General features: G+C 35.6%; 1 protein-coding gene and 1 long non-coding RNA gene across 3 annotated transcripts; one reads left to right on the top strand and one right to left on the bottom strand.

The window, feature by feature from the left end:
- The first annotated feature begins 1535 nt into the window (after nt 1-1535).
- Nucleotides 1536-6787, top strand: LOC104217077 (uncharacterized). 2 transcript variants are annotated; one of them, XR_708660.2, is made up of 3 exons: nt 1536-1927; nt 2089-2196; nt 6594-6787. It is a non-coding gene; the product is annotated as an uncharacterized lncRNA (long non-coding RNA). The 2 variants fall into 2 exon arrangements; XR_708661.2 differs by having other exon boundaries at nt 1538-1927; nt 2149-2196.
- Nucleotides 6788-10694: 3907 nt separating this feature from the next.
- Nucleotides 10695-11201, bottom strand: LOC138887238 (uncharacterized). The gene is made up of 2 exons (XM_070168962.1): nt 11087-11201; nt 10695-11014 (listed from the first exon to the last, which is right to left on the bottom strand). Exons 1-2 carry the CDS (start codon nt 11199-11201, stop codon nt 10695-10697), a joined length of 435 nt encoding a protein of 144 aa, XP_070025063.1.
- Between the last annotated feature and the right edge of the window lie 5731 nt (nt 11202-16932).

Genomic DNA, 16932 nt, shown 5'->3' with positions numbered 1-16932 from the left:
GAAGAAGCAAAAACAGTCAATCATCTATTCATTCATTGCAAAGTGGCAAGACAATGTTGGAGCTCTTCCTAAATATATATGATGTCAACTGGGTTATGCCCTCCAATGTCAGGAATCTGTTGGAGACTTGGCAACACCAAAAAATAGCAAAAAACCAGCAGTTAGTATGGAGAACAATTCCTCTGTATGTGCTCTAGACAATATGGTTGGAAAGAAACAAGATTTGCCCTAAAGGGGAAAGGCAGCATGTTTCCAGGATTAAAAATAGTTGTTTATTAAATTTTCTAGTGTAGGAAGTATGCTATGGAAAATATGGAACATTATTTGGTTTTTCTAGAGGAATTGGGAGGAATGTAATTGCCTTGTTGTGATATCTGCTGGTTGTTTGTAATTTTGTACCATCTTGGTACCTTTTGTTAATAAAATTTTACCTTATCAAAAAAGAAAAAAAGAAGACACAAGGTATGAGATGTTGCTCTAATTGCACTTGTGTGTGTCCTGTGGAGAGGGGTAAGAAAGTCTTTGACTGTATAGAGACTGACTTCGTACATATGAGGAATATCCTCTTTTAGTTTCGTTTTGGTGCACTCATGAGGTTCCAGTATGTATAGAACATTTGGTGATTAGGGAACCATATTTTTGTGAGAGCTCTCTACTCTTTGGTATACTACTTATATAAGAAATCCATTGTTAACAAAATCATTTTACAATAAAAAATAATTTAAAAAATATTTGCTAATTAGTATTACACTTCTAAATCCAACAAGTAACTATATTTTTTAAAACAATCTCTTTAATTATTATTTTCATAAACACCTTAGGCACTTACGTGGATACTCTAGAAGAGAGCATTTGCATGGATGAAAATGAGGTTGCAAAGATGTATATCAGATTGTCCATATCCTCTCTAGTATTGTAAGAAGGTACTCTTTTCATCCTTTTTTCTAAAATCTATTCAGATAAAAATATGAATTCTAAAAGAATTTTGAAAGTAAAATTTTAAAGTGTGATTGACAGACCTTTGTTTGACACTCAATATACCTGTAGTAGTCCATCTTCATAGATGTTTTTCTTGATGCTATTGATTATCAAATATATTTGACCAATTCCTTAATTTTAATGGTTAGTAGTTTAAAGTAGATCTGATATACCAATCTAATCGATGGATGGAAAAAGTACTTTTCCTTGCAAATACATAAAATACAAATTTCCACTAAAATTAATAACATATATAAAATTAAAACATTAAACCCCTTACCTCACCCAACCCCCATGCCCACGAAAATGACAACAGAAAAGATGCTCTCAGAGCAATGAAGTTTTTATCACTTATAATTTCATACTAACAAAATTATCAAACATAATTGTTCCAAGCTTCACGCCACGGGCCATCACATACTAGTATTACAGAAGAGGAAAGGTTTCGACCTGTGTGCTTCAGGTCAATTTATTTCAAGTCAAGGATATTTTAGTCATTTTAACTATTAATTCCCATTGCTGCTTACGTACGTGGATATTATAATTTCAGCCACCGCATCCTTGTGTAGTTCTCCTCCTTTCATCCGATCCTCCTTTTTCCTTTTTCGATGGTTTTCTACCATTCTCTGTCTCTCTCCTTTTCTCACTAGACTAGATCCAATTGGTTTCTTAGATTCTTTCGCAATTTTGTAGAAGATAATTATCTTCGCTCTTTCTTCTTTTCCTCCTATTATGGGTTTCGCTGTTCTTGGGTTTGTTGACATCTAACTTGTTTATAGTTGTGTGTGTGTGTGTGTTTTTACATTCCCTATATAGCTCTTAATCACAGCAGGAGGAAAATTAAGTCTTACCCTCCAATTAGTTTTATTTTCAGGGAATGAATTTCTCCTGCTGGTAGCATCTGAAATAAGCTCGATTTCGGAGAAAAATAAGTCCTCTTTCGAGAAAGGTAACAATTTCAGATTCTTCTGAAATATTTTTATTCTCATTCTTTCGCTCAAATGTTTTGTTATTTTAGTTTTTTTTTTTTTTTTGGGTTTTCACGTGGTACTTAATTCTTGGTTTTTAATTATAGTTTATCTGATAGTGTTGGTGATAATTATCCTCCAGTTTCGTACTTCATTTTCTTGACTATCCGATCCAAGTAAAAGCTCAGAGTGATTTGTCCAGGGTGTAAGCAGGATTGGAGTTTTCAGACTGCTGATTAGCAATTTTGAGGTACAATCCTTTTAATTATCGTAATGGGTGGAAGTTTACATGGGCTAATACTGTGAAGGAGAAAGCAGAAATTGTGAAAGTTTTCTCTGTATATTTTATTCATTGTAGCTTGTCCTTTATACAAATCTATGTATAGATACAAAAAATGTAAATAAAATATTCCTATACACTTGTACTATTTCCTATTGGCTAAAATCTAACTAACTAACAGAAATATTCTTTACAATGTGTGTGTGAGCATGTGTGGTTCACGTATAAACAATTCTAGACCCTTCTCATCTGAAAATGAGAAATATCAAATTGGATGGCTGTGATTTATTTCTCTCTTATCAATTCAACGTCCCAGATGAAGTTAGATGAATTAGCATCAATGCTCATGATTTGGACACGGGGCTTTCTTCAAATAAGATTAATGTCTCAGATATCTTTAGACATAAGCTCAAACAAATCCTTGGAGACTCCGAAATTTCTTTCCACTTCTTCTTCTCTCTTGTTTCTTCATTATTCTGTGAAGCATCCATTGAATCAACATAGGGGTTCTTATCTTCAACATCCCCCTCAAGATGGAGGGGAGAGAATGGACCCCCAGCTTGCTCAAAATATGGCGATGAGAACCCCTAGATAAGGGTTTGGTGAACAAATTGGCGAGCTGACAGTCCGAGGGAACAAAAGAGAGAGATATCAAACCAGAAAGGAATTGCTGATGAACAAAGTAGCAATCGAGTTCCACATGTTTGGTGCGTTCATGAAAGATTGGGTTGCGAGCTATGTGAATCGCAGCCTGGCTATCGGAGTGGATAGGAACTGGTAAAGTAGGCTGGACTGTGAGACCCCCCAAAAGACGAACGAGCCAAGTGATTTCTGCTGTTACTCGACGCATGGAACGATATTCAGCTTCGGCAGATGACAAAGAAATGGAAGCTTGTTTTTTGGATTTCCGGGTAATAGGTGCACCTCCAAGGGTAATAAAGAACCCACTGACTGAGCGTCTAGAATCGCGACATGCTGCCCAATCAGCATCGCAAAAAGCCAGCAAATCAAAAGAGGGGTGTGAGGGTAGGAGAATTCCTTGTGAGGGATCTGTGTGGAGGTATCTCAACACACGTTGAGCAGCAGAATAATGGGAAGTGCAAGGCTTTTGCATATATTGGCTGAGTGATAGAACAACAAAAGAGAGGTCAGGTCTGGTGTTCGTCAAATAGTTAAGCTTACCAACTAGATGGTGATAGACATTTGGGTTGTCCATTGGTTCCCCAAAATCTGCTTGAAGCTTGATGGAAGGGTCAAGAGGTGAAGAAATTCTACTGCCTGAACAATCGAACTCTAGTAGCAGTTCTAAGGTAAATTTCCGTTGGCTTATAATGAATCCCTGATTTTCTCTGAGTATTTCCATGCCTAGAAAGTAATGAATATCCCCTAAATGTTTCACTTTGAATTCTGAATTGAGAAAACCAGTGATTTGTGTAATCTCTGTGGTATCATCCCCTGTGAGTAGAATATCGTCAACATATACTGCGAGGATAGAAACAAGAGCACCATTGTGCTTATAGAAAAGGGAATAGTCAGTGAGAGAACTAGAATATCTTTTTAAACTCAAAGCTACTGCAAGTTTGGCATACCACTGTCTGGATGCCTGCTTTAACCCATAAAGGGACTTCTTTAAGAGACAAACCTGATTTGGTTTAGGTGGAAGAACACCTGCAGGGAATTTCATATAGACCTCTTCTTGCAATTCTCCATGTAAAAATGCATTATTCACATCAAGTTGTGACTCCCTCCAACCTTTTTTCACAGCCACAGTCAAAAGGCACCTTATAGTGGTCATTTTGACCACTGGGGAGAAGGTTTCAAAATAATCAATCCCTTCTCTCTCTGAATGTCCCCCTCACTACTGTAAGCACGTGATTTTTGCCATATATGAGAATTACTCCCAAAAATCTAAAATAAAACAATTTGTCTTTGTGTGCAATTTTTGAATTTTCGTGGCAGTTTTGGATAATTATTTGTATTTTTTGTCTGTGCGTGTTTATTTGTTATATTAGTAAAAAATATAAAAATATGTCGCATTTGCATTTAATATTTAATTCTACAGTTAGGAGTAATTAAGTTTGTTTTACAAAATGAGAAAAAATCATAAAAATATGTATTTTGAATTTTTAGCATTTAACGTCCAAATTGGGTGATTTTATCGTTAATTGATATTTAATTGTGTGTTAATTGTTATTAGGAGTCAATTAGTATTTTTGAGATAATTTCGAGTTTTATAATTTAATCTTAGCATTTTTTAGCTTTATTAATTAGGAAATTGAATAAATAGAAAAAACAAAAATAGAAAAAAATCGAATTGGGCCTTTTCTTCAAATTTAAACCACAAGCCCAAAAGAAACAAACCCATACCGGGTCAACCCGACCCGGTCCACCCAGTCCATAACCCAAAAAACCCAACACCCATATCTCCCTATCTTTCATTTCACAAAAACAAACAAACAAAAAAAAAAACCCTAAGAACCTACCCGCCCCCCTCCCTCTTCTTCTTCTCCAAAAAACCTAGCAGCCATGGCTGCCCCCCCCTAGTTGCTTCAACACCTTCAACGACCACCCCTGCTGCGTCGTCTTCTTCATTGTCCAGCTCCCCCACGACCACAGCTTCGTCTCCTTCATCTTCAGCTACATTTCTCGTCGAACAGCTTGGCCATGAACGACCATGGCTGCCTCCCTCCCCGACGTGAGCTGCTGCTGTGTGCAGCTTAACCAGCCTCTCCATCGTCTTCAACCACACACAGCTGCTCCAAGCTCATCCATGGCTGCGTGTGGTTTCTCCTGCTACGTCCGTCGACCTCCCGTGGCCGTCGCCACTGTTGCTCCTGCTACGTCCAGCCATGGACGAGCTGCGGCGTCACTACTGCTGCCTTCTGCTACGTCCAGCCATGAACGACCACCAAAGCTGCCCTCCGTCGAGCATGCTCAGCAGCTACTGCTTCACCGCCTCCTCGCCGCCACTGTTTCGTCTTCAAACGACACCAAACGACCATCTTCTTCGATCATTCGTTCGTGGTCGTCTTCGGCGTCAAGTTATTTTGGTGCGATAATTGTTTCCGGGCAGATTTGTTTTCGTTCGAGTTCGCTGTCGTTCCGATCCGGTTAGTGGGTTTAAGTTTCGTTTCTATCCGTATTTTGTTTTGATATTCTCGGATCTGAAATTAGTAGATGTTTGATTCTTGTTTTTGTTCGTGTTTATCGTTTCTTGATTATTGTTTCAGGTTGTTTCATTTGTTATTGTTTATTTTTAATAAAGAAACTATTAGTTTAATTATAATGTCGTTAGATTTAAATTGAAGTTCAATTAATTATTTCTTCAGTTTGTTTTTATTCGTTTAAAAGGATTTAGTTTTAATATAGAAATATGTCGGTTTGATAACTTGAATCCTTCGCCTTGACTGTAATATTGTTAGATCTAGTTTGAGGATCAATTGGTTATTTAGTTTAGTGATTTGAATCTGTTTATTTGTTCCGTTTAAGATTAATTTGAATTTAAAAAAAAAATTGAATATCTTTGTTTGTTATTGTTGTTGAATCTGAAAATAGGATGTTGTTTAAAATTTGTTCAGTCAAAATAATTCCGGTTGTTTCTTTGTTGTTCACCATTTAGTTTGAATTTGTTGATTGAATTTGATTAAGAATTGGTTATAGCTGCTATATTTTGGTTAATTGATTAGTTGAATTGGTTATAGCTGTTAATTTGGTTTTAGTTCTTAGATAATTTTTGAAGTTTGAACAGATTTTTGAATCTGGGCAGTAACAGTAGGTTTAGGGGTAATACGGGAATTAACCAATTGCAGATTTATTTAATTTAAGTGCTCCGCCCACTAAGCTCTAATAATAGTAAAATATTATAGTGGGGGACAAGACATAATGATGTAAAGTAAAAAGGAAAGGGGATAATGACGAGGTTTTCTTTGACCACTCAAAAGGGGGGAACCGTGGGGTCCGTGTTGACTACTTTTACTTAAGTAAAAATCAGAAATAGTATAGGTAATAATAAAAAGTTAAAAGTTATACATAGTAGAAGAATATGGGGAAAAAAAAAGAGGTAAAAAGAAAAAGGTAGTCTTGCTTTGGGTATAAGAGGACTCATTTAACACTTGAAAAAAAAAAGAACAGAGAGAGAGAGAACAAAAACTGAAAAAAAAAATCTCTACTTTCCTTCATTGTTTGAATCAGCATTAATTGCTATTGTTTTCATCGAAGCTTGAAGCTTCTTTCTTGGGCTACTACTCCACCGGTTTGCAAACTCTGTTACTGGTCTATTCCTGTGTTGCTGGACTGTTTGTTGATGTGTTGTATTGTTACTACTGCTGCTGATTCTCATCTTCCTCTTCTCTTGTATTCAATACCAGGTACATGACTGTAACCTTGTCGATATTGTAAGCTGGAAAATGTGGAAAGCATGAATACACATGAAGAATGAAACTTTGAAATTTTAATTTTGCTTTTTCTTCGTCTCTTTTACTGATTGTATTTAGGCTATTTCATGTATTACTGTTTAATAATTGGAATAAGAGGAAAATAACATAAGTTGGTCTTTAGTGAATCAGCTTGGCAAAACGGGTTAATTCACTAGCTATGAAGGTTTTAATATGGTTAACAGTAGGTTAATCATGAATGGGTAGCTAAAATTAGTTAAGGCCAAACAAGACTAGATAATGTTTAAGTTTAATAAACTTTCTAATAAGCTTTAGTAATTATGGTTAAATCTAGTTTCAAATGGTTGTGAATAATTAATTTCAATAGTTTTTTTTTATATATAACAATGCGAGCTTCAATCTAGTTATATTTGATTTCTTTTGAATATTAGTTATCAAATTTCTTATTTTATTTATAATTTCGAATTTTCTTTTTTTTTTAGTAAAATTCCTTTCCATTAATATTTGTCCTAATCTAGCAATTAGTATGTTACGTTTTCTTAATTTTTTTTTCTTTCTTGAAAGCTCCTAATTAATTAGGATTTTCTTTCTTTATTTTAGAGACTAATTTTAATAGAAAAATGTAGTCATTTTAGGATTGACCAGTGTCAAAATAAATGAGATGAGCCTCGCCTAGTAAAACGTATAGATTGCGGGGCCCTCACAAATGTATGTATTAATTACTTAGAACTCGGGATCGGCCGCTTAGCGAAATTCACGGCTTTTTCCAAAAATAACCACGCGCTAGTCGTTTTAGGCACGCATTCTAATAATCTTACCTTCTTAAACTCGGGTGTGCATTTCATGCGACCCAAATCCAAATCCCATAACATTGAATAAAATGTGTTCCGGATTGCGGGTGCATTTCATGTGACGCAATCCAAAGACATGTTTTAAACGATGTTCACATTCTTATAAAAAATAAAATATAATAATAATAATAATAAAAGCGGTTAAAAGTTAAAATTGCACTATAGTTTTTGAACATGTATTAAAATCAGATATTTTAGCCATTACAACAGTTTAAGCGACCGTGCTAGAACCACGGGATTCGGGGGTGCCTAACACCTTCCCTCGGGTCAACAGAATTCCTTACTTAGAATTTCTGGTTCGCAGACTTCATTTGGAAAGTCGAATATTTTCCTCGAATTGGGATTCAAGATAAACCGGTGACTTGGGACACCAAAAGCCAAACCTTTCCCAAGTGGCGACTCTGAATTAAATAAATAATCCTATTTCGAATATTGTCACTTGAATTGGAAAAACTCCATCACGCATTTATCCTTCGGGGTAGGCGCGCAAAAAGGAGGTGTGACAGCTACTAGCCTAGCTTTCAACCTTTCCACAGTTCCATCTGAATGATGCTTAACCTTGTATACCTATTTACAAGGTAAAGCTTTCTTTCCTAGGGGCAAATCTACCACATCCCAAGTGTGGTTTAGTTGCAAAGCTGTAATTTCTGCATCCATGGCAGCTTGCCAACTTGGGTGATTAGAAGCCTGTACATAGCTGCTAGGTTCAGAAATGGTAGATAGGGATTGAACCAGATGTTGATTAGAAGGGGATAAAGCTGCAAAAGAGAAAACAGGATAAAGCTGCAAAAGAGAAAACATTAGGAATAACAGGCTGATTGAAGCAAGAATCAGTGAGATTAGAAAGAATGATGGCATTGCACACTGTCTGTCAAATAGGCAGGCCTTTGAGAAATTGTGTTAGACTGTCGAATAGGTGGTGGAGGTGTGAGAATCACATTTCTGGATGTTGTGTGAGGGGGTGAGTAGGAAGGAATGTAAGATTCACTCGGGATTGGTGTGGGTGCAGCTTCAGAATGAGGTGAAGAGTGTGGAACATTGGGTGAAATAGGGCTAGAACTAGATGTCCCAAGTGGTGTTGAATGAGTGTCTGAAAGAGGTGAATTTGGTGAGTGAGTAAGTTCTAGCTGTTGTGAAGAAGATTCATCTCTATGAGCTGGAGAGTAGGTATTAGGAGTTGAGAGAGTTGATATATCTGGTGCAAAATTATGAGTGGGATTAGAATAGGATGGAAAATAGGTGGAGAAGTGTGCTTGGTGAAAAGGAAAAATATCTTCATGAAATTTGATATCCCTGGAGACAAATACCCTTTTTGTATCTTTATTCAGTACCTTGTATCCCTTTTGTCCTTGTGCATATATCCTAAGAAAACACAAGTCTTGGCTCTAGGTTCAAATTTTCCTCTGTTATGAGACAAGGTGGACACATAGCACAAACATCCAAAACTTCTTAGAACCTCATATGTAGGTTCTTTCCCAAATAGAACTGCATATGGTGTTTTCCCTTTCAATACCTTTGAGGGGAACCTGTTTATCAGAAATGTCTATGTTTCCTCTTAACTACCCCATTTTGTTGAGCTACACAAGAGGTTTCATGAAGGATCCCTTGTTCTTGAAAGAACCAGGATTCTTGTGTTCCCTTTCCCAATTCCCAAGCATTGACTGATCTCACCCTTTTTACTTTCTTGTTGAACTACCATAGAGAGAAAAGACTTTAAAACTGGAAAAACATTGCTTTTGGTACTTAATAAGAAAGTCCAGGTTGCCCTACTGAAATCATCAACTATGGTAAAAAATAGTTGTATCCATTATATGTAGTAGTCTTAAAGGGACCCCAAGTATCTATGTGAATGAGGTCAAATGGAGATGTAGTTCTGACTTGGCTAATGGGAAAAGGAAGCCTAGTTTGCCTTGCCTTAGCACAAATGTGACACACAGAATTAAAATCTGAAGGAAAATGAACAAAGCTAAATTTCTTCATTACTGAAAAGGGCAAATGCCCCAACCTTACATGCCATTGAGTTACATCTGAAACAGCATTTGCAAAAACTGAAATTTGAAATGAAACTTTACTAGGTACCAGACTGGAATCACTTCCTTTTGGAATGGAAATTACATTCTGACTAAATAGAATTCTAGACTCTGAAGTTCTAGGCTGGAGTAGATATAATCCATCTCTTACTTCACCAAAAACTTGTCCCTTCCTCATTAAAGGGACCTGCAATAGACATTTACTAGAAGTAAGATTGATGATGCATTTGAATTGAGTGCATAACTTATGAATAGATAACAAGTTATACTTTAAAGATGGAACATAAAGAACTCTTTCTAGGGTCATATCTGGCTGAATGCAAACCTGCCCTATGTGTGTGACAAACAGTTAAAAAGAATTAGGCAAACTTATATGTAAATGCACAGGTAATGGTGTTAGAGTTATGAAAGACTTGGAATCAAAACACATATGTTCTGAGGCACCTGAATCAATTATCCAGGTTTTAGTATTAGAAACAGCAAGACATGTTCCTAAATATTTGAGAATAGTACCAGCAACAACATTGGCACTAATTTCTGAGGTTGCATTTCCTGTACTCCCCACCTGCACCTATCTGATTATGTTTACCAGTTCAGATACCTGTTCCTTGCTGAAAAATTGTGCTTGATTGTTAAGGTTTGCTTCATTGTTCTCACCCGACTGTCCATCACCCTGCTGGTCTGAAACTACAACATTTGATTTTATTGCTGCTCCTTGAAAATTTCCACCCTTAGTGAATTGGAATTCATCAGGGAACCCTATTAGTCTGTAGCAATCAGCCCTCATATGTCCTTTCTTTGAGCAGTGGCTGCAAGTAGCATTTGGATTAAATTTAGATTTCTTTGTCTTAGACTTATATTGCATGTTTCCTGGCTTTTGCTGAGAATTCCAATCCTTTTGCATTTGGTTGTTTTTCCGTGGAAATTTGTTCTGTGATCCTACCATGAAGAAAGCCCTATCAGTTGGATATTGTGGGCTCATATAGATCTCCCTTTGGCTCTCATTTTGTAGTAAGAGTGAGTAAGTTTGATCCATGCCAGGAATAGGACTGGGCATTAGAATATTTCCCCTTGCTTGTGCATAAGCATCATTCAGTCCCATTAGGAATTGAATGACCCTTTGATCTTCCATGAACTTAGCCATCTTCTTCTTTCCATCATAGATAAATGCACAAGTGCACCCTAAGTGTGAGTTAAGTGAGTAGCTCATCCCATAGTCTTTTAAATGTGGTGAAATAACCTGATATGCTGCTGTTTCCCTGACATGTTTTTGAAATTTCCTTCTGCAGATGGTATAGTTTTGCTCCACTAGACTGCCCAAACCTGTGTTCCAGGCTGCTCCAAAGGTCCTTAGCAGTCCTTGAATAGATGACATTGTCACCTATCTCTTTGGTCAAAGAATTCAGCAACCAAGAGGTGACCATGTCATTGCACCTACTCCACAATGGATATTCTTTATCACGCATTGCTAGTTCAGCAACAGAACCATTGATGAATCCAAGTTTGTTTTTGGCTGAAATTGCAATGAGGACAGATCTCTTTCATCCTGGGAATCCTCTTCCATCGAATGGCGAACTCACAAGACCCATTCCTGGAGTATTAGAAGAGTGCAAGTGATAGAGATGATTGGAGTCATTGTTGACTGCACTGGTTGTGGATCCAGATGCTATGATGGCAGCTGCTGCTTCAGTACCAGACATGGTTGAATCCAGATATGGATAACAGAGAAAAAAAATTAGAAAGAAACTTGAGATGATTTGTGAACGGATCGAGCTTAACTCTGCTCTGATACCATGAAGGAGAAAGCAGAAATTGTGAAAGTTTTCTCGGTATATTTTATTCACTGTAGCTTGTCCTTTATACAAATCTATGTATAGATACAAAAAATGTTAATAAAATATTCCTATACACTTGTACTATTTCCTCTTGACTAAAATCTAACTAACTAACAGAAATATTCTTTACAATGTGTGTGAGCATGTGTGGTTCACGTGTAAACAATTCTAGACCCTTCTCATCTGAAAATGAGAAATATCAAATTGGATGGCTGTGATTTATTTCTCTCTTATCAATTCAACGTCCCAGATGAAGTTAGATGAATTAGCATCAATGCTCATGATTTGGACACGTGGCTTTCTTCAAATAAGATTAATGTCTCAGATATCTTCAGACATAAGCTCAAACAAATCCTTGGAGGCTCTGAAATTTCTTTCCACTTCTTCTTCTCTCTTACTTCTTCTTCTCTCTTGTTTCTTTATTATTCTGTGAAGCATCCATTGAATCAACATAGGGGTTCTTATCTTCAACGTACTGAGATGTGGTTTGGAGTTGCCTTTTGTAGTCTTAAAATATCTCAATTTAGGTGGATAAATAGTATGTACAAGCTATAAATATATTAATGCCACCAAATCGGACACTATCAGAAGCTTGTAAATATAATTCCTCGAAAATTCTGTTCAAGGCCCTGATGCAGCAGAAGCCATGAACTATTTTCAATATATGCAGTCAAACCAATATATTTTTCATCCCCTTATTTTTAAATTATGTTCTGCTGTATTGAATTATGGTCTCGGAAGGTTTATTTCTCATGAAATTGATCTGAAATTCGGGATTATACTTAAAAGAGCACTTGTTGCCACTTGTTAAGGATTAGCCCATTGCTTATAAAATATTGAGAAATATGAAAAGTAATGCTGATTTACTGCTATATTGGATGTATTTATTGGTGTTATGATTATGTGGATGCTCCTTATTTTGTTCCTTGTGAAAGATTTCAAGGATTGAATGATTTTCTTGGCCATAATCTTAACGTTTGGCTTGAAATGTTCCTTTTATTAGTAGCATGTCCAATTTGCTATTTTTCTAATCCTACATAGGCCTTATATACTACGTTCAATCTTTAATAAGTATTACTCTCTTCATAAGGCTCTTAATAGATATTGATGAATTTAAAAGGCACAGTTTGAGATTACATTTTATTTTCTTACTACTGCACTGTGTTCCTTTCTTTTTCTTTGCTGGCATTAGGTGGTTTCTCATTGCCTATTTGTTTTGATATTCTGATGTTGGCTACCACCAGGCAGATTTATCCTTCTTGGTTTTTACTAAGGTAGATTCTTTTATAATCTTACCTCTTTTATGTAGACATCTTCACATAGCTATGCTTTATACTCTAATAGAAATTTAGTTACCTATTAATTTTCCTTTTCGCTGTAAATCCTATCTCCAATTTCTTATCATGTCTTTCATTCTGCGGATGATTTTATTGCTAAAAATCTTTGTAAAAACTTGAAGTACAAATGTTGGCGACTATCGATGTGTAATATCAGCAAATCTGCCAGGTAATGTGCTTTCTTTTTATGAATACTAATATATTTTCTGCTCTGGTAAATGATTCTTCTCCTTGTTAAATTTTAGTCTAAAGATGTTTTTCCACTAGGGGCCCAAACCGGTATATCACTAGACTTGAGAGATCATATACTTGGAGGTTGCGAAAGAGTGATTTTGAAAAGTTGTTCTTTGGAAGCGGGGCATGTGAATGAAAGTGTAGATATTGTGAGAGCTATACGTATAATTCGAGTTTATTTGTGGACATTTAATGATCTAATTGAAAAGCCTACCGCCATGAAATGCAGTTTGGAACTTCACTAATGGAGCATGAAAGACGTTATTATTAAGATAAAAAAATAGCAATAATAACTTATACTATAATTAAATATGAGTGTAATAAAAAGTGAAATATAACTGAAAGATTTTCAGAAGTAAAAATATTTTGGTTGACTGAAAATAGAGATCAGGAAAGACAGATGTGCAGATAAAATATGAAAAATGGTGAAAGTGGAAGTTGAAATATGAATATGAAAATTTTGGTTTCTAGATACACATCTCTTAGAGACTACTATCATGGGAAGTCCGAAGAAAGACTTAAAATCTTTTTCTGCTGGTGCTTTTAATTTTTTAATTGTAATGTCACATTTAAATATTATCTTGGTTTATGCAAAAACCTTGACATTGTGTGAGAGTGAATATTTAAAAATTGTGAAGCATGTGCATTTCATCAATCACTCATATGGTGGCCACTTGACAAAGGATTCGAGAAGTTGATTCTGGCACTGAAAATTTTATCCATGGCTGATAGAATTGGAACAAGATAATTGAACCTGGTAAAATTGTGTGTATAATTAAAATTCATATTCTGCTCCGCTTTGGTATATTCTTTCTCCTATAAGCTCAGCAAACTTCTTCTTCTATTTTATCTTTAGAATACAACTCAACTTGGTAATATCTCATGCATATTTTTCTTCTTCTAAACTTTGATTTGAATTGCTGGACAAGTGATCTTTCAAGAACTTACCTGATGGAAATAACAATTTCTACCTTGAATTTATTTGTGCAGGCCGTTGCTTCCCTTGGAAACATACCAGGTAATACCTAGAGTCTAAGTTCACTTCGAGCACAAAAAAATAAGTTTGTTTCCTCTTCTTCTCCCATATTTTCCCCCAGTACTCTCATACATAGAAATATGGAAATCTAGCTAGCATCTTAAGTGAAATTCTCCGTCCTATAATTTGGTACAACAGGTGAAATAGTGCTAGAGTACAAAAGCAAAAGCAAATTCATATCAAATAGCCAAAATGCAGCTTATCTGGATTTCTTTTATCTTTTCCTAACAATGAAAAGGAAAAGATCAACCATGATTAACTAATTCCTTGAGTTCATTATATCTATGTGCTGTTGCACTCCTATTCCTGTACAACTATGTGGGATATTTGTATGTACTCGCGACTTTATTTACTGGGAGAAGTCTTTTGGAGTATGTGAAATTTTAGCCTACAGCTTTTTGAAAGCTACATCGAAGCACAAACGGTGATGTATGACAGATAATAGTTTGAAAGGTATGTCAATTACGACCAAACTAATTTTGTTATCTTGCTTCTATCACTTCTCTCTATTATTTTTATTTTGAAAGAATGAGATGGCTACACTAACAAATAATCCCCCCATGCTCACCATTATTTTTGTCTGGAGGCAGGCAAAAAAGGATCCTAACCACAGCATGATGGTTGCACTATATTTTGTAAATATGCCAATAGTTTAGATGTGAACAGATTACTCCCATGCATGATTCATGAAAAGAATGTTCTGTTCGGCAACCACACAACATCCAAGAATGGACATCTTGTTCCTTTATGTATGTACATAATATCTAGCAGTTAGTATTTGATGTTATCTTTATCTAAGGCTGTATTGTGGGCCGGGCCCGGGCCTAAACGGGCCAAACGGTTCCGCGCCTTGGCGGTCCCGGTCTTCACGGTCTCAATGAGTATAACCGGCCTCACGGTGGTCCAAAGCCCGCATGGCCCCGGGCTAAATGGGCCGGGCCCACAGGCCTAACGGGCTTTTTTGTTCCGGGCTATTTTTTTTAATTTTTTTTTTTATCTAAAGCAATTTCTTGTAAACTATATATGTATATACTAATATAAATTGCTTATACATAGCTATATAAATATATATAGTATATATAGTATGTATATATAAGGGTGTATTGTGTGTATATATAATTATATAATGCCTTATATAATATATAGCTTATATATATATATATATATATATATATATATAGTTTATATGTATTAGATATATAATATATATACTATTACAAATTTATACACAAAATAAATTGCAAAGAAATATTCAAGGGAATGTTTTATAATTTTTATTATTACTACATTAACAAAGGAAGGAGCACAACAAGGTACTAATACCACCATTAAAAGGAAAAAAAACTAAGGAAGATGTGCCAAAATACAAGTTACATATTAGTCTATGTATTATCTCTAACAAATCTCATAAATCCTTCAAGGTCCAGAGGAATTTCCGTTGGTGGTGGTGGAAAAGAACCTTGTTCATCACCGCTTCCGGGCGAAGCAGTATCCTGCGCAAGTTCCGCTAGCATTTCTTCATAAGCTTCATCTATCTCCGGTTGTGATTGTGCAAGTCCAAAATTTCTTCTTTCTGAATGGATCCAATCTCTGAAGAGTACTGATTTTTCCAAGCTCTCCTCATAGACGCTCTATGATCATCGATTTGAAGTCTCGCTTGACTGAAAGCGCTCTCTGATGCCACTGTTGAAGCTTGAACACTTAAAATATCTCGAGTCATCCTTGAAAGAATCAGATAGTGTTTTTGTTTGTCCTTTCACCATTCCAAAACATCGAAGGAGCCGTTGGGATTCTCTGATTCAAGTCCCTGCGACAAATAAACTTGAAGCTCATTTAATTGTGAACTATCACCAAAATTATCACCTTGAGAACCCCTGAACTCCGTCCAAGAACTAAGGGCTTTTAGGACCGCAGTTCTTTTAGATGATTGCGAACTAGACGAAGTAGGAGTTGGAACATTTGGTCTAGCATGATCTAAGGCAAGTTGATAAACATTATAAATTGTTTGGGCATTTATTTTAACTGAGGCTTTAGCATCTCCAAGTGTAGCAAATTCCTCAGCTGAAAGTGATAAAGCGTTATAAATTTTTGAATACCAAAAGTGAGGACCTCCTAATTTCATTGTAGGATTTAACAATGCAGCAACACCAAAAATAGGGAGGATAGGGAAAAAATATTTTTTAAACTTAGCTTTCATAGAATTAATAGTTTCTTGATAAATTACTCCACCCTCTGAAAATTGAGTAAATAAATCTACAAGTGCTGCAATATAAACTAAACAGTTAGAAATAGTAGGATAATATTGGCCAGATAGTTCGTTTGTAGCAACATAAAATTGTTCTAAAAAGTTTACAAGCATTTTAACATTACTCCAATCTTGATTTGTAAGGTGTTCATCATCATCATCATCACCATCACCTACACGAGCATTATATTTGGGTTCATATATTCATATGCAACAACTAAACTTTCATACATGTAATTCCATCTAGTCGGATAAGGTTTAGGAACCTTTCTTTCTCTGAAGCCAAATTCATCACATTTTTTAAAATAGTCTCTAAGTCTACTTCTACGGTTTGAATAGAAAAGCCAATTAAGAGCTATTTTAACCTTTTCAATCTCTACATTTAAAACTTTTATACCAGTACCGATGATTAAATGGTAAATATGACAAATACACCTAACATGAAAAATATTACTAAATGCATGATTTAGTGTAGTTGTAAGCAAGTCTATAGCATTAGTGTTACTAGAAGCATTATCCATTGAAACCGACATAATTTTATCTCTAATGCAAAAATATCTACAAATATCTGCAACTGTGTTAGCAATAAACTTACCTGTGTGAGGTGAATTAATTATTCTATAAGCAATAACGCGCTTTTGCATTATCCACTGCTCATCTATCCAATGACTTGTTACAGTTAGATAATCACAGTCATTATCACTTCTACCAATATCAGTAGTAATAGTAATGCGACAATCTATA

The sequence above is a fragment of the Nicotiana sylvestris genome, chromosome 3 (assembly GCF_000393655.2).
Source record: "Nicotiana sylvestris chromosome 3, ASM39365v2, whole genome shotgun sequence".
NCBI classification, from domain to species: Eukaryota; Viridiplantae; Streptophyta; class Magnoliopsida; order Solanales; family Solanaceae; genus Nicotiana; species Nicotiana sylvestris.
Note: the sequence above shows the minus strand (reverse complement) of the source record. Positions and strands in the feature narration are given on the sequence as shown.